We start from the raw sequence: 22,560 nt of genomic DNA, 5'->3' as shown, positions 1-22,560 counted from the left end.
CCGAGAATTGAATGGATCCGCCCAACAGGCTGTGATGTCACCTCTCCCTCTTGATGCAATTACCTAACCTGGGCAAATACTGCATTTCTGTGAAAGAAGTATCCTGCCATTCATAGGAAAACAATGAACATTCTGCTGTAGTTCTCAACTTCTTACATGTGTGAGCAATCTTTTTCTTGTTTAACGAGCAACAAACAAGGATAGAAATCATCTCATTTCAGTTGAAGGTGCAATCCATGTGTGCTTATCTCAAATTTGACCCAGAATTGAGTACTTGTGCAGTAAAAAGAAAAACAAGCACAGTTTTCACATGCTAGGCCTATATCTGAGCCTGATCATGTCACTTCGCTTATGGTTTTTAGTAAATTTATCATTCAACATTGTCAATAAATTTTCACATTGTAAATAGCATTAATTAAATCAATTTATAGCCTTCATTTAAATTAAATCTACACAGCCTACCTCCAAAAAATTAAATTCTATTTTGGCTTAAGCTAGTTATTTAACAGAAATTTATTATGTTTGGCTTAAGAGTTTTTTAAATTTATGAAAGGGAAGAGATCAATTTCAAGAAAGGCAAGCTAAGCTTAACTACCAGTTTCGTTTTCAAGAAAGGTTGGCTAAAAATTTATTCTCTACTCAAAACAGCATTGACAATTACTTTTGGATTATTATGGCTACAACTTACAGGTCACGCTAACATACCATAAGATGTTGATATAATAATTTTTACGCAGGTGTTCCCCGAGACTTCAAAATTATTTCCAAGGGCTCTTCCGGGGAAACAAGATTGCAAAAGGTTGTTCTAGTTCTTGATACCCCAAACTCTGAGAAAATGACTTAGCATTCACCCTATCTATTGCCCTCTACAACTTCACCTCTCAGTCTCCCATGCTCTGAGGAATATAGTCCTAAACTTTCAAATCTCTCCATATAACTCAGTTGTTCAAGTTCTGGCAGCATCCTTGTTAATCTATTCTGCACTTTTTTCTGTTTAATAATATCTATTGCATAACAAGGCAACCAAAACTAAACAAATCCTTGAAGTGCAGCTTCACCTGTCTCCTGCAAAATCACACCATAGCCTCCTAACTGTTAAACTCCATGCGCTGGCCTTTAAGAGACCAATGTGCCAAAAGCCTTCTTCACAACCCTCTCTACCCATGAGTCCATTTACAGGGAACCATGTATTTGTACATCTACAACACTCCCCATAGCCCTGACATTCACTGCGAGGGTCCACCCTGATTTGATTTTACAAAATGCAATACCCCACACTTAACAAATTAAACTCCATTTCCCATTCCTAGGCCCACTTACTCAGCTAATGAAGATCTCCCTGTAATTTTTGATAACCTTCTTTATTGCCCACTATACCACCTATTTTAGTGTCATCTGCAAACTTAAGCGAGCATTGTAAATTCCTTTCCAAATCATTGATATAGTTTACAAACAACAATGAGCCCTGTGCCAAGCTAAGTTATACTGTGGCGACCCACTTTCCAGCGCACTCGAACCGGCTCACAAAGTGTCGCGCGCCGGCATTGAGGCCGGTCCCAAAGAGGGCGCCAAGCCTGCTTCATCAGCAGGGGAAAAAGCCCACACGCGGGACGGGACTGTGGACTGTGAATCCCGGGGAGGGCGGGATCGGGAAGGCTTTAAAGCGAGGCCACAAAGTTTGAATAAACATCTTCTGCAACTGCAGCTCACCGACAATGTGTCGTTATTTCAGCGCTGCGTGTAGCACACTGCTACAATTGGTGACCCCAATGGCCCAAACGATATTTGGACCGGAGATGAACGACACCACATCTGTTCATGCAGTTTCGTTAAAACTGCCAAGTTTCTGGACGCTGCGACCTCACCTATGGTTCCAGCAAGCAGAAGCCCAATTCCACATTCGGCAGATAACCTCGGAGGCTACACGTTACTACTACATGGTGAGCTCCCTCGACCAGGAGACAGCCGCCCAGGTTGAGGAGTTCATACAGTCTTCCCCAGCGGACGGCAAATACACAGAATTCAAAGCCCTGCTCATAAGGACTTTCGGACTCTCATGGCGTGAGCAAGCTGCCCGCTTACTGCACCTGGATGGTTTGGGGGATAGGCAACCGTCGGCTTTGATGAACGAGATGCTGTCCCTGGCCGGAGGACACAAGCCCTGCCTCATGTTTGAGCAGGTGTTCCTGGAGCAACTGCCCGAGGACATACGCCTGCTGCTGTCCAACGCGGATTTCAGCAACCCCCAGAAGGTGGCAGCCCGGGCAGACGTGCTGTGGAAAGCCAAGAAGGAGAGTAGGGCATCCATTGCACAGATCACCAGGTCATGCTCCCAGCAGCAGACCAGACCAGGCCCGGCCGCAGAGCCTGCTAACCCCAGAGGTAGGGGTGAGGAGACCAACAAACAATGGTGCTTCTACCACCAGCGGTGGGGCGCAGAAGCCCGCTGCTGTAGCCCGCCCTGCAAGTTCCCGGGAAACGCCAGGGCCAGCCGCCGCTGATGGCTACGGTGGCTGGCCATCGGGATAGCCTCCTGTATGTCTAGGACAAGCAGTCGGGACGCCGCATTTTGGTCGATACTGGAGCCGAGATCAGCGTCTTACCTCCGACGAGTTACAACACCCACAACAGAGAACCGGGATCCCCCCCCCGAGGGCTGCGAACGGCAGCACAGTAAGGACGAACAGCACCCGTACTGTGTGGCTACAGTTCGGCTCCAGCCGGTTCACGTGGGACTTCACACTGGCCGCCGTAGCCCAACCGCTCCTGGGAGCAGATTTTTTGTGAGCTCACAGCCTACTGGTCGACCTGCCAAGGAAGAGACTGGTCCACGCCGAGACCTTTCAGACGTTCTGCCTGGGAGAAGCCCATTTGCCAGCCCCACACCTCGACTCCATCACGCTGTCCGACAACGACTTCACCAGAGTCCTGGCGGAATTCCCATTGGTGCTGGTGCGGCAGTTCACGGCAGCCATGCCCAGACACGGCGTACAGCACCACATCCCAACCCAGGGACCACCCCTCCACGCCTCTGCTCGAAGGCTTCCCCCGGACAAGCCCCAGCTGGCGAAGGAGGAGTTCAAGAGGATGGAGGAATTGGGGATCATACGGCGATCCGACAGCCAATGTGCCTACCCCCTGCACGGTGCCCAAAGCAACAGGGGGCTGGAGACAATGTGACGACTACCGCAGGCTGAACGAGGCTACAACACCGGACTGCTACCCTGTGCCGCAGATTCAGGATTTCGCAGCAAACCTGCATAGCGCATGTATCTTCTCCAAGGTAGATCTCGTCCGGGAATACCATTCAATCCCAATGCATCAGAACGACGTCCCCAAAACGGCACTCATCACCCCGTTCGGCCTTTTCAAGTTCCTCCGCATGCTGTTCAGCCTAAAGAATGCCACACAGACGTTTCAGCGGTTAATGGACACGGTGGGACGCGACCTGGACTTCGCTTTCATCTATTTGGACGACATCCTCACAGCCAGCAGTAGTCGTCAGGAGCATCTGTCCCACCTCCGTCAACTCTACACCCAACTGAGTGAATATGGCCTAAAAATCAACCCGGCCAAATGCCAGTTCGGGCTCGACACCATCGACTTCCTGGGCCACAGGATTACTAAAGACGGGGCAACCCCTCTGCCCACCAAGGTAGACGCGGTCCGCCATTTCCCCTGACCCAACACAATCAAAGGCCTTCAGGAATTCGTGGGTATGGTGAATTTCTACTACCGCTTCCTCTCTTCAGCAGCCCAAATCATGCACCCCGTTTGCCCTGATGTCGGGTAAGGGCAAGGACATTACCTGGGACAAGGAGTCCGCAGCCGCTTTCATTAAAACCAAAGAAGCCTTGGCAAACGCCGTGATGCTAGTGCACCCCAGAACAGACGTCCCTACCACCCTCACAGTGGACACATCTAACACGGCAGTCGGTGGAGTGCTGGAACAACTCATCGAGGGTCGCTGGCAACCCCTGGCATTTTTCAGCAAAAACCTACGACCGCCCGAGCTCAAATACAGTGCTTTCAACCAGGAACTGCTGGCGCTATACCTGGTAATCTGGCATTTCAGGTATTTCTTAGAAGGTAAGCCCTTCACCGCGTTCACAGACCACAAACCGCTTACCTTTGCGTTCACGAAAACATCCGACCCCTGGTCATCCCGCCAGCAGTGACATCTGTCCTACATCTCCGAATACATGACGGATGTCCGGCATGTCTCGGGAAAGGACAACGTCGTGGCGGATGCCCTCTTCCGCCCTAACATCCAAGCCCTGTCCCAGGGGGTAGACTTTGAAGCGCTGGCAGAGGTGCAGCAGGCAGATGAGGAGATTCCTAGTTACAGAACTGCAGTCTCCAGTTTGCAGCTCCAGGACCTCCCCGTAGGCCCAGGTGAGAGGACCCTACTCTGTGACGTCACCATCGGCCAACCCCGCCCCGTCGTTCCGGCAGCCTGGCGGCGGCATATTTTCAACTCCATTCACAACTTAGCGCACCCCTCCATCAGGACAACCGTCCAGATGGTAGCCAACAGGTTCTTTTGGCACGGACTCTGCAAGCAGGTCAGTGATTGGGCCAAAATGTGCATGCACTGCCAAACAGCCAAGGTGCAGCTGCACACCAAAGCTCTGCCGCAGCAGGTCCACCTCACCCGCCGGCGTTTCCACCACATTCATGTGGATATCGTGGGCCCCCTGCCAGTGTCGTGAGGAGCGCAGCACCTCGACTATCGTGGACCGGTTCACAAGATGGCCAGAGGCGGTCCCGCTCACCAACACCACCTCTGAATCCTGCGCCCGAGCACTAATCACAGCCTGGGTATCTCGCTTTGGTGTACTGGCCCACATTACCTCTGACAGAGGTGCCCAGTTCACCTCCAGCCTGTGGTCAGCTGTGGCCAGCCTATTGCATCTGGTACTCCCGGCGCAGCCTCCTCTACATCGGTGAGACCCGACGCAGATTGGGGGACTGCTTCGTCGAACACCTACGCTCCGTCCACCACAACAGACAGGATCTCCCGGTTGCCACTCACTTCAACTCTCCTTCACATTCCCATTCAGATATGTCCATACATGGCCTCCTCTACTGCCATGATGAGGCCAAACTTCGGTTGGAGGAACAACATCTCATCTACCGTCTGGGTAGTCTCCAGCCCCTTGGTATGAACATCGAATTCTCCAACTTCTGGTAATTCCCTCCCTCTCCCTTCCCCTATCCCACCTTCACTCTGTCTCCTCTTCTAGCTGCCTATCACCTCTCATGACTCTGCCTTCTTCTACTACCCATAGTGCTTTCCCCTTAGATTCCTTCTTCACCTCTCCTGCCTATCCCCTCCCTGCTTCCCCTCCCCCACCCCTTGATCTTTCCTCTGATTGGTTTTCCACCCTCCCCCCACCTTCTTTATAGGGCCCCAGCCCCCTTCTTTAGTCCTGACGAAGGGTCGTGGCCCAAAACATTGACTGCTCCTTTCAACGGATGCTGAGTTCATCCATCTTTTTTGTACATATTGACTGGAGTTTGCTGTTCCTCAGAGATCTGTTTCAACACCTCTGGCTCTGTGATTTTTAAAAATGACTTGGATGAGGAAGTGGAAGAGTGGGTTAATAAATTTGTAGATTACATGAAGGTTGGTGGCTTTCCTGTACTGCTCTATGTTCCATGATCCATTTGCCAGAGGTCATGAGTTTCAAACCATTTCTCTATATCAATAAGCTGGGAGGAACTTACATGCACTAACTTAAAATGTGATGAAATCTAATTATACAAATGATGTTAAATGAGGCTTGGCCAGGTACTCAAGGATAAAAATAGTTTACAGCTTTGGACCAAAAGCAAGCATAGGAGCTAAGCACAAGTTCAAAAAAATGAATAGACCACTTCTGTGATCTGACATCAAAAGTTAATCTCTTAAATGTACTTAGCAAGAGTATGGCTTGGATAGTGACATTTCTTGCCTCTGCATGCAAGTCCTGGTTGAGGTCCACTGCTGATTCTCCTAGAATTACTCTGATTTCATCTCTCTCAGTTGGAGGGACACATTCCTCTATTAGTTTCCACAGTGATGACGGTTGCTTATAGTTACTAGTAAATCTGCTGTCTTCATCTTCAAACTTTAGACTTTGTTCTGCATCAGATCCAGAGGCATTAAACCAAGGTGTCTGTCCCATCGATGATTGCATATGCACATGCCAATTACTCCCCAGGCAGAACCTGCAAAAGAAAATGGTAGGATAAATGGACTGATAAATGAATCAATAAACGCTTTAGTGCTGGAAGAAATCTGACAATTTCAAAACCTTTATTTAGGATACTCACAAACAAAATATAAGGATAAGGCATTAGTGACGGTTTATGCTAGGTGCAGAGCAAATTTAGAGTGCACCTCTAGTCCCAGGGAGATTAGTGCATGACAAGGGCCTCCCTGAACTGTAAGAGGTGCTGATACTCTATTAGGAAAGATGAAAATGTCAAAAAGTGAGTATCACAAGAGATTGAATAGCAGGAAAATTGGAAATAACAAATGCAGATTGGTTACTTTGGAGACTCAAAAGAAAAAGGTAACACATTTAGGAGATTAATACATTTAGGAATCTGAAGAATAGGGTGTTCCTGGTTTTGTTGAGGATTAAATTATAAGATTTAGTTTGTATGTTACTGCTTTTCATGTAGAACTTCCTCATTTGGAAAGGACTGACTTTAATGGGATAAAAGAGTCTTCGATCCAGTTAAAGCAGAACCAAAATGAGCAAGTAAAAAAGTAAAATAATACTGGGAGATATTTAAATAAGAGATGAGAGACGTTTCATATAACCGCCAAATGCATTCCCACAGAACAGGACAAAGCAGATGAACTTATACCACAGCTCCTAGTATGACAAAAGGGACACAAATATGATAAAACAAAGAAAGGGTGACACACGTAGCAGCTAGTGCAACACTATTACAGCTCAGGGTGGCAGGGTTCAAAGTACAATCCCAGCATGCTCTGTACATCATCCTTGTGGAATGTGTAGGTTTACTCCAAGTGCTCCAATTTCCTCCCACAGTCCAAAGGCACACCGATTAATAGGTTAATTGGACATTGTCCCATTAAAAGGTGGGTTACACACACAAAATGCAGGTGGAACACAGCAGGCCAGGCAGCATCTATAGGAAGAAGCACTGTTGACGTTACGGGCGGAGACACTTCGTCAGGACTAACCGAAAGAAAAGATAGTAAGAGATTTGAAAGTAGGAGGGAGAGGGGGAAATCTGAAACGATAGGAGAAGCCAGGAGGGGGTGGGGTGAAGCTAAGAGCTGGAAAGGTGATTGGCAAAAGGGATATAGAGCTGGAGAAGGGAAAGTATCATGGGATGGGAGGCCTAGGGAGAAAGCAAGGGGTAGGGGAGCACCAGAGGGAGATGGAGAACAGGCAAAGAGTGATGGGCAGAGAGAGAGGAAGGGGGGGGGGGAATACATAAATCAGGGATGGGGTAAGAAGGGGAGGAGGGACATTAACTGAAGTTACAGAAATCAGTACTCATGCCATCAAGTTGGAGGCTACCCAGACGGAATATAAGGTGCTGTTCCTCCAACCTGAGTGTGGCTTCATCTTGACAGTAGAGGAGGCCATGGATAGACAAATCAGAATGGGAATGGGACGTGGGTTGCTGGCAGCACAGCTCCAAGGGCCCGTTCCACTCTATCTCTAAATAGATAATGTGATATATTCAAGAAGAAAATCAAATAATAGTTGAGAGGATGGATGAACAGGACAATGAAATGAGAAAAGTGAAAATAGAATTGCAAAAAATCCAAAAGTCTACACTCAGTATGTGAACCATATGCAATAGTAATAGGATAGGAAGAAGAGTTTAAGGACTAATAGAGTCATCCAAGCATTTAGAAAAGAGAAGCAGGTCAAATAGCCCTCAAATTTGGTTTGCTTTTTGATAAGATCATGGTAGGTTCAATTTTGGCCTCAATTCCACTTCCTTGTTCATTCCCCATCACCCTTGATCCTCCAATCATATCTCTCAGAATATATTTAATGATATAGCCTTCATAGTTCTCCAGAACAAATAATTCCAAATATCCATTTCATCTGAGAGAAATAATTGCTCATTTTCTCATAAGTGCTCAGTGTGTTACTCTAACAATGTCTCCTGATTTTAGATTCTCCCCATTAGGTCATATTTACCAACTTCAGCTGTTTATAATATTAAACGATTATTTGTCATTTTTCTAAACCAGTGTTTCCCAACTTTCACACTTGTCAAAGCCCCCATAAAGTGCATTCATACTTGCCAACACCCCTCTTAGGCACAATATACTTTCCAGCAGCTCCAGAGTGCAAAAAGATGTCTACCATATGCTAACATGAGAAAAATTATTCTGCTTTAATTTTTTTATTTGACTTTAAACCTAGCTTACACAGTAGTTGTACATTGTACAACAGCTTCGATATCAATGCAATCCTTGAGCTCAATGGTTTTTAGCAGGAGTTGAAATATCTGGTTCAGGTTGTGGTTGCAAAAGCCTAAAGCCCCAATGTGTAACAATGTCTGAGCAATTTGTGGTTATATGGTTCACTATACTGAAGCCTCTTTCAACAAAGTAGGAGAATGGAAATGTAATGAAGAGCAAGAAAAACCAGGAAACTTTATATAACTGTGTAGCCACATACCACAAAAGCTGCCATTTTTTGAAAACCATTTATTCGTCATCATTGAGTTTCAATGACTTTTTCTTGCAAGCTCTCTTCCTGTTCTTGCACTTTGCAAAGAAAAGGATTAACAACCCAGTCCAGAATTTCCAGGTCATTCAAATCCTTGAATCAATTCTGAAAATCCTTCTTCAGTGACTGCAGGTATAAGCAGTACTCTTACAAATCTTCATCTGTGCCATGCAGAGAAACTGTGAGAACATTCTTCTTGAATGTTTTGCTTATACATTTCCAATAAAAGTGGATACTGCACTTTTTGCCAGGAATAAATTGAAATTCTCACCCTGTAGTTCCATATTTAGAATGTACATTTTCTCATACAGATCAGGTTGGTATGCAACATCTCCACAAAGACATTCAACCTTGTTTCCCAAGCTCTTGTCAGCTTAGCAAAAATTCAACCAGTGTCAAAAAGATCAAAGAAACATTTTAACCAGTAGCCTTTTGACAACCAATGCACCACAGTATGAATAAGCAAGCTTTCAAACTCTTCATCGGTATCTTGGCATAACTTGTGAAATACTGTGCTATTTTATGGACAAGCTTTAATTTTGTTGATGATGAAATGTCAGAGCAGACTCGATAGGCTGAATGACTTAATTCTGCTCCTATATGTTGTGGTCTTAATTCTCTGCGCATATCTGCAACTGATCTACATCCTGCTATATTCTTTGCGAGTCATCTATACTGTCTATAACACTACCAATCTTTGTATCATCTGCAAACTTACTAACACATTGATCTTATTTTCATCCAGGTCATTTTTATACATCACAAATTACAGAGGTCACTGTACAAATCCAGGCAGGCACATTTAATCACACTCATCCGGCTAGAATAAGTCTGTTTAACAACCATCCTCTGATTTCTATGGGCAAGCCAGTCATGAATCCATATGGCCAACTCACCATGGAGCTCATGTATCCCATGAGGGACCTTGTCAAACACCTGACAGAAATCCATGTAGGCAACGTACACAGCTCTACCTTCAAAAAAAATCAGCCTCGTCACATCATCAAAAAATTCATATCAAGTTAGTATGACATGACTTGCCATGCAAAAAAAGCTATACTAGTTCTCCCTAGTTAGGCGATTGTATTCCAAATGCCCTCATAGAGCTTATCCCTCAGAATTTGTTCGAGCAATGTCCTTACCACTGACATGAGACTCACCAGTCTGTAGTTTTCAAGATTATCCCTAGTTCCCTTCTTGAACAATGGAACAAAATTAGCTAATTGCCAGTCCTCCAGGACCTCACCCGTACTTAGAAAGGACGTAAAAATATTGGTCAACACCCCAGCACTCTCCATTTGCTTCTCTCAGTAACATTGGACAAGAAAGATTTAGCTTCCTGAATACTTTTGGGTGTATGGAGGTGCAACTTGTCAGGACGCTCTCAATGATAAACCTATAAAACACAGCGAAGATGATGGGTGGGGGAGCGGGGGGGGGGGGTAATTCTTGCTTGCCTCAACCTTCTTAGGAAGTGGAGGCACTACTGTGCCTCCTTGTTTGGGGAGGTGATATTAAGGGACCAGGTGAAGTAAATTATGATGTGAACTCCCAGGAACCTGGTGTACTTAACTCTCTCTATAGAGGAGCCATATATTCACAAAATCATCAGCACCATTATGCAATTAAACATTATATTCAATAAAAGTTATTTTCTTGTTTCTTCAAATACTTACGTGATACAAGTAGTCTGAAGTTAAATGTGTGTTCATAATATTCTTCAAGCAGCCTTCATAACAAAAAAAATTCAGAGGAAGCAACAGTTTTGTAAAAAATTGTTGTCCAGTGTAACCTGCTGTATATCCCATCAGGCCTGTGAACTTACCCACCTTAACACTCTGAGTCCCAAAGGCCCAAGTGTATTAATCATCTCAACACTGATCTCTCTGTCCTCCCCATCCTTACCCTCAGTAAATACTTAATGTAAAGTACTCATTAAGGACCTTATCTATCTTTTGTATCAAAGCAAATATTCCACCCTTTATCCCACCCTCTCCTTTTTTATCCTCTTGCTCCTAATGCAAGTCAGAATCAGGTTTAATATCACTGGCATATGTTGAGAAATTTGTTAACTCTGCAGCAGAATTATAGTAAGTATATATGTATATTAAATAGTTAAATTAAAATTAGTAGTGCTAAAACAGAAATTTAAAAAGGTAGTGAAGTAGTGTTCATAGTTCAATGTCTATTCTGAAATTGTATGGCAGAGGGGAAGAAGCTGTTCCTGAATCCCCAGTATGTGCCTTCAGGCTTCTGTACCTCCTTCCTGATGGCAATGATGAGAAAACGGTATGTCCTGGGTGGTGGGGATCCTTAACAACAGATGCCACCTTTCTGAGGCTCCACTCTTTGAAGAGGTCTTGGATACCTCAGAGACTAGTACCCATGATGGAGCTGATTAATTTTACAGCTTTCAATGGCTTACTTCAATCCTGTGCAGAAGCCACCCCCACAACCCCACCCTCCATGCCTGACAGTGATGCAGCCAGTCAGAATGCTCTCCACAGTACATCTGTAGAAGTTTGACTGTTTTAGGTGACAAACTAAACCTCCTCAAACTCCAAATGAAATACTGTAGTCACGCGTAACACGCTACTAAAGAAACACACGGAGGCAGAGACAGCTGAACTCAGAATGCCTCTACTGATTCAAAATTGTGCGCTTAAATCCCCCCTCCCATGAGCCTCTGCAACCTGTGGGGCAGATGTGACATCAGACAGTCCCCGGAAGGTCTGCCCCGAGCAAGTAGTTCCAAACACACTACTGCGTATCTGCCCGCGGCTCCTGATGGCGGTTCGAGTCCTGTGTGTGTGGGCCGCCACACCACCCGCCCCCGAAACGTCCATCAGGGGAGTGGAGCCCCGACTGTCTGTGTGGCTTGCCTGGGTGGCCAGCCTCGCCAGCACGGTGCGGGTACCCTCACTGGTTGCTCAATGTCCAAGTGCGCTGGGCTGAGGCAGTCCACTGTAAAAGTCTCTCCCTGGCCACCCACCTCCACAACACACGTGGTTCCGTTGTGCCAGATCGTCTTGAAGGGTCCCTCATACGAGCACTGTAGAGGTGACCTGTGTATGTCCCTGCAAATAAAACATACAGTCTTGGAGGTTGTTAGGGGTGAAGGACGGCGTGGGACCATGCCTGGAGGTTGGGACTGGTGCCAGGGTCCCTACCTTGTCCCGCAGCCTCGTTAGCACTGCTGCTGGAGTTTCTTCCAAACCTCGGGCCTCTGGTACAAATTCGCCTGGGACCGCCAGGGGGGCGCCGTAGACCAATTCTGCTGAGGAGATGTTCAGGTCCTCCTTGAGGGCTGTGTGGATGCCCAGTAGGACCCAGGGAAGCTCATCTGTCCAGTTGGGGCCCCTGAGGTGTGCCAACAGGGGCTGACTTGAGATGCCGGTGAAATTGCTCTACCAAACTGTTGGACTGGGGATGGTATGCTGTGGTGTGATGCAGCTGGGTGCCCAGGAGCTGAGCCAGTGCTGTCCACAAATCAGACATGAACTACGCCCCTCTGTCAGAGGTGATGTCGTTGGGAGGCTGAACCTGGCGATCCAGTTTGCAATGAGCGCCCTGGCGCAAGACTCAGTGGACGTGTCTGCGAGCGGTACGGCTTACGGCCATCTGGTGTACCTGTGTACCATGGTAAAGATATACCTGGTGCCCTGGGAGACTGACAGGGGGCCGACGATGTCCACATCGAACCTCCTATGCGTCGGCTGGAACAGCTGGAGGTGAGCCTTCACGTGTCACTGGACTTTGGCGGTCTGGCAGTGAACGGAGCTCCTGGCCCAGTGTCCGACCTGTTTGCACAATCCGTGCCAGACAAATCTGTCCGCTACCAGCTTGATGGACGCCCGGATGGGCGGATGGGCCAGGTCGTGCAGTGTGTAGAACACCTGGCACCTCCATGCTGCTGGTACCACGGGTCAGGGTTTGCTGGTAGACATGTCGCACAGGAGTCGATCCGCTGCTGGGCTGATGGAGACGTCCTCCACCTGGAGCCCTGAAACGGCGGTGCAGTAAGCCGGGATCTCGGTGTCCAACCGTTGTGCTTCCGCCAGTGCTGCATAGTCTATTCCTGAGGATGATATGCCTACTGAGTGGAGGCAGGGGCGAGACAGTGTGTCAGCGATGACGTTGTTCTGCCCTGCAATGTGGCGGATGTCCATGGCGAATTCTGAAATAAAGGACAGTGCGAAGGTGAGGGGCTTGTGGTCCGTATACACAGTGAACTCCCTTCCCTCGAGAAAGTACCAGAAATGCTGGACAGCCAGGTACAGCGCTAGCAACTCTCTGTCGAAAGCGCTGTACTTCACCTCTGGTGGCCGTAGGTGCTGGCTGAAGAAAGCGAGTGGTCACCACTGGTCCTCGACGAGGTGCTCCAGGACTCCTCCGAATGCAGTGTTGAAGCGTTCGACTGTGAGTGCTGTTGAGTACATCGACTCTCGGGTGCACTAGGAGGGCTGCCTTTGTCAGCGACTCCTTGGTCTGCTCGAACGCCTCCATGGACTCCAAGTCCCATGCCACTTCTTTGGCCTTGCCGGTCATCAGGCTGAACTAGGGTCTCATGATGCGTGCCACCACCAGCATGAACCGATGATAAAAGTTGACCACCCCTATGAACTCCTGCAGGCCCTTGACCGTGCTGGGCTTGGGGAACTGGCGGATGGCCTGGACCTTGTCCAGTAGGGGAACTGCACCATGTCGGTTGACTCTGTGGCCTAAGAAGTCGACCTCCATCAGCCCAAACTGGCACTTCGCCAGATTGATTGCCAGTCCGTGGTCGCTCAGGCATTGGCAGAGCTAGGGCAGATGTGCCATGTGCTCTTGGTGTGAACTGCTGGCCACTAGGATATCGTCCAAGTAAATGAAAACAAAATCCAGGCCTTTCCCACCGTGACTGCATTCTTCAGACCGAAAGGCATCCTCAGGAATTTGAACAAGCCGAATGGGGTGATGAGGGCTGGCTTGGGCACGTCGTCGGGGTGCACTGGCATCTGATGGCATCCCCTGACCAGGTCAATTTTCCAGAAGATGGTCACTCCATGCAGGTTCACCATGAAGTCCTGGATGTGGAGTACCAGGTATCTGTTGGCGGTTGTGGCGTCATTGAGCCTTCTGTAGTCTCCGCAGGGCCTCCACCCTCCTGCGGACTTGGGCACCATATGCAGCAGGGATGCCCATGGGCTGTCTGAGCGGTGTACAATTCCCATCTCTTCCATCTTACGGAACTCCTCCATGGCGAGGTGGAGCTTGTCGGGTGGGAGCCTGCGACAGCGGTGCAGTGGCAGTCCTTGCGTGGGGATGTGGTGCTGTACGCCGTGCTTGGGGTCAGCCGTGGAGAACAGCAGGGTGACTATGGAGGGGAATTCCGCCAACACCCTGGCGAATTCGTTACCCGAGAGGGTCATGGAATCCAGGTGGAGGGCTGGTAGCTTGGCTTCTCCGAGCTGGAAAGTCTGGAATGTCTTAGCATGGACCAAATGCTGGCCTTTCGAGTCGATCAGGAGGCAGTCGGCCCGTAGGAAATCTGCTCCTAGTAGTGGCTGTGACACCACTGCCAACGTGAAAATCCAAGCGAAACGGCTGACCCGAAGTGCAGTGAGTACGTCCGAATATTGGTGCCATTTGCAGCGGTGAGTTCAGGGCCTGGGACCGCGTTACGAGTGTCCATGTTTGAGTGGGGGGGGGGGGAGTACGCTGACTTCAGCCCCGGTGTCTACCAGGAAGCACCGAGTGTCAGTCCCAGAGGTACAGGCGGCTGTCTCGGTGGCCAGCCGTTGTAGCCATTAACGACGGCTGGCCCCGGCGTTTCCCGGAAAAGCACATGGTGGACGGCAGTGGCGCACGCCTGAGCCCCATCTCTGGTGATAGAAACACCATTGTTCCGAACTTTCGTCTTTCTCTCCCGTGGCTTTCTTCTCGACGGCTTCAGTTGCGGGGCCTGGGCTGTGGGGCGCGTGATCATAACTAGGCCAATGGAGACTGCTCCACATTGTTTGCTCTGCCAAATGACGTCTGCTTTAGCCGTGACCCTGTGTAGGTCACTGAAATCCTCACTCACCAGGAGGCGGCGAATGTCCTCTGGTATTTGCTCGAGGAACAACTGTTCAAATAAAAGGCACGATTTATGGCCGTCCATGAGTGCCAGCATATCATTCATGAGCTCGGATGACGTGCGATCTCCCAGGCCGTCCATGTGTAGGAGCCACGTGGCCCGTTCGCGGTGGGAGAGTCCGAAGGTATGGATCAGGAGCGCCTTAAGCTTAGGAGCCACCTGTCCTCCGTTGGTGGCTAGCGTAGGAAGTCAATGATCCAGCCTATCGTCTCCTGGTCAAGCGTGCTGACCACGTAGTAGTACCACATGGTGTCGGCTTTAATGTCTCTGATATTGAACTGGGCCTTACCCTGCTTGAAGCAAACGTGGGGCTGAGTGGCCCAGAAAGTTGGCATCTTCAGAGAGACCGCACTGTGCGAGTTGCTCGAACTCATGTCTGGTCACTGAGTCGCCGACTCCAGATGCTGTCTGGAACATCGGGGTCACCAATGTAGTCATGTGCAACACACTACTAAAGAAACACACGGAGGCAGAGAGAGCTGAACTCTGAATGCCTTTACTGATTCAAAAATCGCATGCTTAAATCTTCCCTCCCATGGGCCCCTGTGCCCGCAGGGCGGTCGTGACGTCAGACTGTCCCCAGGAGGTCTGCCCTGAGTGGGTAGTTCCAAACACGCTACCACATGTCTGCCCGCAGCTCCCGAAGGCGGTTCAAGTCCCGAGTGTGTGGGCCGCCACAATACAGCCATCATCTTGCCTCCTTTATAGCTGCATCAATATGTTGAGACTATTGGAGTATAAATTTTGCTCAGTTCTGAGCTTGCTATTTGCTATGCATGCATCCTAAAAATGTAGAAGAATGTGTGTTAGAGGAAGCTAAGAGATGTAAATTATGTAATCTGAGTTTGCTATTTGCTATGCATATACCCAATTTAGCAGGAGAATGAAATATTAAGAATGTAGAAGACAATGGTGTGTTAATGAAAGGTAGCTAAGAGATGTAGATTAGAACATGATTAAGTCAATGGGTAGAAACAATAGTGACAAGATGTACGTGTGGTACGTGTGAAACGCAACTATAATAACTGGACCTGGAGATTGCTATAAAAAAATGGTGTGTCCAAAGATCGGTGGGCAATCAGCGACTAGCTCAATGACTGTCTCAGCTTTGATTTGCAAATTAAAGTTTAACCCTTCTTTAAGAATCTTCCGCGTCTCCTAATCATTTGTGGGGCATGAGAAACCACGACAAGACCAGGTTAGGTCCTCAGAGATACTGACACCCAGCAACAGGAAATTGCTCACTCTCTCCACTTCTGATTACCTTAGGAGGATTGGCTTGTGTTCATCTTACCCTTTATGAAGTCCACAATCAGCTCTTTGGTCTAACTTACGTTCAGTGCAATGTTGTTGCTTTAACACGACTCAGCTAGTTTGTATGCTCTCTTGTCACCATCTGAGATTCTACCAATTTAGCAAATTTATAGATGACATTTGAGCTATGCCTAGCCACACAGTCATGGGTGTAAAGAGAGGAGAGCAGTGTGCTAAGCACACTTCCCTGAGGTGTACCAGTATTGATTGTCAGCAAGGTGGAGACTTTATTGCCAATCTATTCAGATTGTGGTCTTCCGGTTAGGAAGTTGAGGATCCAGTTGCAAAGGGAGGCACAGAGGCTCATTTTTTGATCAGGACTGTAGGAATGATGGTGTTAAACACTGAGCTATAGTCAATAAACAGCATACAGACATGGGTATTTATATTGTCCAGGTGATCCACAGCTGCAGCAGAGCCATTGAGATCGCATCCGCCAAAGACCCATTGTGGAGATAGGCAAATTGCAGTGGGTCCAGGTCCTTACTGAGAGAGGAGTTGATTCTTGAGGAGTGAGTTGTACAGAATGCCTTTGAGATTCTGTTTAATCCTACTTGCCAAGATCTTTTCATAGCCCCTCCTGGCTTTCCTAATTCCCTTCTTGAGTTTTTTTTTTGGCGTGTTTATAACACTCAAGGGTCTGATTCTAGCTTCCTAAACTTTCTTTCTTAATCTTTTTTTTATTGAGTTTAGAGTAGATAAACATAGCAATGATAATGATACAAAGAGATCGGGATTACATTAACAACAGTTAACGTATACAGAAACAGACTCCAAGTAACATATGTAATCTACGCCTCCCAATCTCTTAGTAACCAAACATGAAAAAGATTCAAAAAAAGTCCCCCTAAACTAAAAAAAAACAAAATAAAAACAAAACAAAAGCTGGGCTGCCATGTTTCATTAGCTCAAATCATTATTTGTCATTAACTCGCTCCTCTATACACGAATGAAAAGTTATTGAGAAGGATTCGGAAAAGGTCAGCTTACATCATATGAAAATGTTGAATAAATGGCCTCCAAGTTTCTTCAAATTTAACTGAAGGGTCGATAGTGCCACTCCTAATTTTTTCCAAGTTTAAACATGCTATAGTTTGGGAAAACCATTGAAATGTAGCAAGGGGGATTAGAATCTTTCCATTTAAATAAAATGGATCTTCTGGCTATTAATATAACAAATGCAATCAAATGGCAAGCTGAAGGGGATAATTGACTAGAGTCCCTCACTGGTAATCCAAAAATTGCAGTATGAGGATGAGGTTGTAAATCAATACGCAAAACTGCTGAAGTAATATCAAAAATATCTTTCCAATATTTTTCCAAAAGAGGACAAGACCAAAACATGTGTGTCAAGGAAGCTACCTCAGACTTACATCTGTAACAGACAGGATTTATATGGCAATAAAAACGAGCAAACTTATCCTTGGACGTATGGGTCCTATGAACCACCTTAAATTGTATCAAAGTGTCTAGCACACATTGAATAAGTGTTAACAAGTTGGAGAATTTTCTCCCATTTCTCTATAGGTAAAGACACCTGAAGTCCTCTTCCCCATTCATTCTTAATTGTATCAGATGTACCTAGATGTATTTTTGTAATCAGATCGTAAATAATTGTTATTAAACTCTTCTGATAGGGGTTTAAAACTAAAAAATTTTCTGTAATTTCAGTATGATGTAATAGCGGGAAAGTAGGTAAAATAGAATTCAAAAATCTGCAAGTATCTGAAAAAAATGTGATCTAGGCAAATTATATTTATTAGACAAATGTTCAAAAGACATGAGAGAGTTATGAAAACATGTTATTCCCTTCGTTTTCCATAAAAGAAAAGCTTGATCAATTCTGGATGGTTGGAAGAAAAAATTAGGTACAATAGGACTTGATAGGATAAATCTATTCAATCAAAAAATTTACGAAATTGAAGCCATATTCGTATTGTATGCTTAGTTATTGGATTTGTCATTTGTTTACTCAGTTTAGTAAGTGGAAAGAGAAGTGAGGCCCCTAAGATAGAAGCCAATGAGAACACCTGTACAGACTCGTGCTCGAGGTTCACCCATTGTGGACATTGAATTTCATCCAGATCTTGTGTCCAGAACATTAACTATTGAATATTAATTGCCCAATAATAGAATCTTAAGTTCAGCATTGCCAAACCGCCATCTTTTATTGATTTCTGTAAATATTTCTTACTTAACCTAGGAATTTTATTCTGCCATATATATGAAGAAATTTTAGAATCAATAATGTCATAAAAGGGATTTAGAAATGAAAATTGGTACCACCTGAAATAGATACAGAAATTTAGGTAAAATAATCATCTTAATAGCATTAATTCTACCAATCAACAATAAGGACAATGGGGACCATTTAGTAAGCAGTTGTTTAACATGATCAATATAGGGTAAAAAGTTAAATTTAAATAGATCCTTATGCTTCTTAGTTATTTTAACACCCAAATAAGTAATCAGTAACAAGTCTGAACGGTGATTGTCTATAGATTGAAACGTATATTTAATGGGAAAAGCTCACTCTTATTAAGATTCAGTCTATAACCAGAAGAACTACTAAACTGGGCAAGTAGTGATACTATTGCAGGGATGGATTTCTCTGGGTTACAGGGTATAGTAACGGGTCATCTGCATATAGTGATACCTTATGCATCCCATTCCCACAAATAATGCCAAATATATTGGGGATGAATCACGAAGAGCGATTGCCAAGGGCTCCCAGGCAATATCAAATAGCAAGGGACATGCTTCCTAAACTATATATATATATATATATTTGAATTTGTATTCTTGACTAATTTCACCATCTCCCTTGACATCCAAGGTTCTCTTACTTTGCCATCCTTGTCCTTCCTTCTGACTGGAACGTATCTGTCCTGTACTCTATGCAGTTGGTCTTTAAACAGCCTCCACATGTTGCATGTGGACTTGCCCAAAAACAGCTGTTTCAAATGAACTCTCCGTAGTTCCTGCCTAACTTTATTGTAACTTGCCCGCTCTCCACCACCCACAGACCCTCGGGAAGTCCGCGGCTCCAAGAAACACCACTGCAGCCGTCCATGCCGAAAGCCTCACACCCTCACTTCGCCCTGGAGTTACCTGAAAAGGGAACGCTTCCTCCGGTCGGACAAGTCGATATGCGGGGAAGGAAGCGGGCGCACGGCACTGTCAGTCACACGGAGACGCACTCACCTACCCCTCAGCCGGCCACCGGCTTTGCCCCACCAACGCCGTCGCCATCACAAACTCTCATCTCCAAGGGCGACGTCTCGCGAGTACAGCGCTCTCACGGGAGGTCGCCCTTCTACCGCACCCAAGGGTGGCCTGCCTCGAGCCGCACGCGGCAGTGATCGCGAGGAAACCTGAAATCAGGGCACGGTAACTCAAACTGTCGATTAAACCTTAAAAGAATAACCACCCGAAGCGAGGATTATTCATTTCACGTTGTTTTGTTTCACAAACTTCTCCTTAATCGCGAGGGATGGGAATGTAAATACTTCAAGCAGATAACAAGAAAATTGGACCCTGTCTGAGGCTGAAAATGGATCTCGCGCTTTCCCGACGTTTATGTCGAATAAACTCTTCTCGGGTTTCCAGCCGGGTGCAGGTATCAACGTTAACCTGAAACCGGTAGCTGTACCCGGCTGGAAGCCCGAGAAGAGTTTATCTGTCTGAGGCAGTGATGATATAGTCGCTCAGTTCCCCTCATGGAAATGTCAGAACACTCCCAACCCCACCTCAGTCCGCCAGTACATCCACGTTCCTGTTCCCTGGAGAGACTGAGATGCTGGAAATCTGGATCAACGCAGACAAAACTAGAGTCCAGGGAATTAATACGTCTGATAATATCTATGGAGGAATACGAATACAGGTTTCAGGCTGAAACTGTTCTTTAGGACTGTCTTACTTTGAACTCCCTGTTCCTCCTGTATTCAGAATTGTTCAACAATTTCAAACAATCAGAAGCAGAAGCAGATTTAACGCCACTGACTTATAAGACATGAAATGTGTTGTTTTGCAGAAGGAATCTATGCAAAGATATTAAAATTATTGTAAATTGCGAACAGTTCCCTCTTAAGTTGCGTGGGTGCATGGCTTCACAGCCATGAAGTAACTGAAATGCTCCAGCTCACATCGCCTTTGTTGCCGTGCTGCTAGAATTTTATATGATGTTAATATAATTTTGAAATTAGGCTAATATAATTTAGAAATCTATGTTATTAGTGGAATACCCTATAATTAATTGTGTTTATACATATAATCCATAGATTTTCTAAATAATATATACCACAAACATTACTTTGAAAAATTGTAGACCTTAAACATATTTACATTGTCAGTGTTTGCAGTTACAGCACTGTTACAAATTGTAACAATAAACAGAATGGAAGTTGGTAGCTCATTGTTAATATAACACCAGCCCGCTGAATGCCAATGCTGTCTAATCAAAACGTTTGACTTTTGCCATTGTGCCTGTCTTTTGTTAGGACTGCCTGACACCGTTTACTTATGTTGTGATTTGTGTTTGTTTGATGTGCATATTTCAAGAAAAATTAATGAGCTGCAAAATTTTCAGGCCATGTAAAAATTTCCTGCCCAGACCTATGGTTGATATGTACAGCTGTAAAAAAAAATTAGAGGGTACATTGGTTGAAAAAGTAAATAAATAAATGGTGACAAACAATGACTAAGGAGGCTGTGTTTGTGGGTTCATGGATTATTCAGAAATTTGATGCTGGAAGGGAAGGAACTGTTTCTAAATCATTGAGTGTGGATCTATATTCTTGCCATTGGTAGTAGCAAGAAGAAGGCATGTTCCAGATGGTGATGGATGCTGTGTTCTTGCTTTCTTTATCACTGCATCAGTGTTGGCCCCTGGATAAATCCTCAGAATGAACCCTTACCAAATTCTCCCATTATACATATTTTCTATTGGTATTCTAAATTTCCAGAATCCACAATGGATTTCTTTTAAATTTCAGGTGATTATTCGTCTTATTTTGCCTTCACTTGACCAATCGTTTCTTTCTTTGCTTGTACTATTATCACCCTTTTTCACCATGTACCATTTCTTTGCAATTTAAATCCTTCCAGATGTTTCCTTTAACTCTCGCTCTTTTTCTACATTTCAGACAGAATTTTTTTCTGGCAGACTTTAAGAAATATCATCAATTCTGTTTCATTTTGTGTAGGCACTGACCGGAGTGTTTTCTGCTTATATTTTCCCATCCCAAACACCTGCAGTACTTTAGTATTACTGTATATATATTGAAGAAGGTTGCTCTCATTGTTTGAATGTCAGGTCCTTGCAAATTAACGGCCACTCTCCGTGTAAAGAAAGATTGAAGTAAGTGGACAGAGAAGAGACTTGTATGGAGTATAAGTACTAGTGTGGACGAAATGGCTGTTCTTTGCAGTTTCAATGAGTCCTTGTTCCGACACAGACATGCATCAAAGCCTATAACTTTAAACATACCTTTTTAAACATAGTTGTGACATTTAATTACGGGATTAGATCCGCATTGTTTGGTTTCTTTAGGCAAGTAGAGTTAACTTTTCCTAACTTTGTCTAGGTATTCATTTGTATAGTGGAGAATCATATCACGTAGAACAATACAGGAAAGGAACAGGCCCTTTGGCCCACAATGTATGTGCTGAACCTAAGTACTGAATCAAACTAAATTACTTCTTCCTGTGCATGATCCATATTCCTATATTCCCTGAATATTCATGTTTTTACCTAACAGCTTCTTAAATACCACTATCATATCTGCTTCCCCCGCTACCCCAACAGCGTACTCCGGGCACCTACCATACTCTCTATTAAAAAAACTTGCCACCTCTCACCTTGTGTTATTTCCTCTAGTACTAGCCTGGGCAAAATATTTTGACTGGCTATCCTATCTATGTCTGCAATAATTGTATTAATTTCTATCATAAGTCCTCTCAACCTCTAACTCTCTAGAGAAAACAATCCAAGTTTATCCAATTTTTCTACACCGCTTACCTTCTAATCCTGGTAGACCTCTTCTATACACTTTCCAGAACCTCCATATCACTACTGTTCAAAGTTCAAAGTAAATTCATTATCAAAGTATGTATACCATATACAACCTTGAACCACGAAACAAAAAAGACAATAGAATCCACAAAAAACCCCCACAGATGTTAGTTTGTTCCTCCCTCTCGCAATCCAGCTGAACTCCACTCCAGAAATGGCGCGCTGAGGCCATACCTGTATTCTCGAGAGTCCAATTCACCAAATCCTTCAGATGACTGCAAAAATGCCAGATCGTTCAGACAGTTCAAAAGTACCCCTATTACAATGGTAGATAACCAGAATTCCATACAATATTTCTAAGTAAATTCTCATCGTTGTTTTATAGAGCTACAACT

General features: G+C 45.5%; 1 protein-coding gene across 3 annotated transcripts in view; it reads right to left on the bottom strand.

Annotated features, from left to right (window-relative positions):
* ccdc24 (coiled-coil domain containing 24) overlaps positions 1 to 20,840 on the bottom strand; it is a 128,721-nt gene extending 107,881 nt beyond the window's left edge. Inside the window, exons 1-2 of one of the 3 annotated variants that reach the window (XM_059984125.1) lie at positions 19,264 to 20,840; positions 5,958 to 6,213 (exon numbers count right to left, since the gene is read on the bottom strand). In XM_059984125.1, the coding sequence (XP_059840108.1) occupies positions 5,958 to 6,182 (225 nt within the window). In that variant the 5' untranslated portion in view covers positions 6,183 to 6,213; positions 19,264 to 20,840. The remainder of the gene's footprint in view (positions 1 to 5,957; positions 6,214 to 19,263) is intronic. The other 2 variants (XM_059984123.1, XM_059984126.1) reach the window with 2 other exon arrangements.
* Positions 20,841 to 22,560: the final 1,720 nt, after the last annotated feature.

This window comes from Hypanus sabinus, chromosome 11 (assembly GCF_030144855.1).
Source record: "Hypanus sabinus isolate sHypSab1 chromosome 11, sHypSab1.hap1, whole genome shotgun sequence".
In the NCBI taxonomy this organism is placed as follows: domain Eukaryota; kingdom Metazoa; phylum Chordata; class Chondrichthyes; order Myliobatiformes; family Dasyatidae; genus Hypanus; species Hypanus sabinus.
This window is presented reverse-complemented; position numbering and strand designations above follow the sequence as displayed.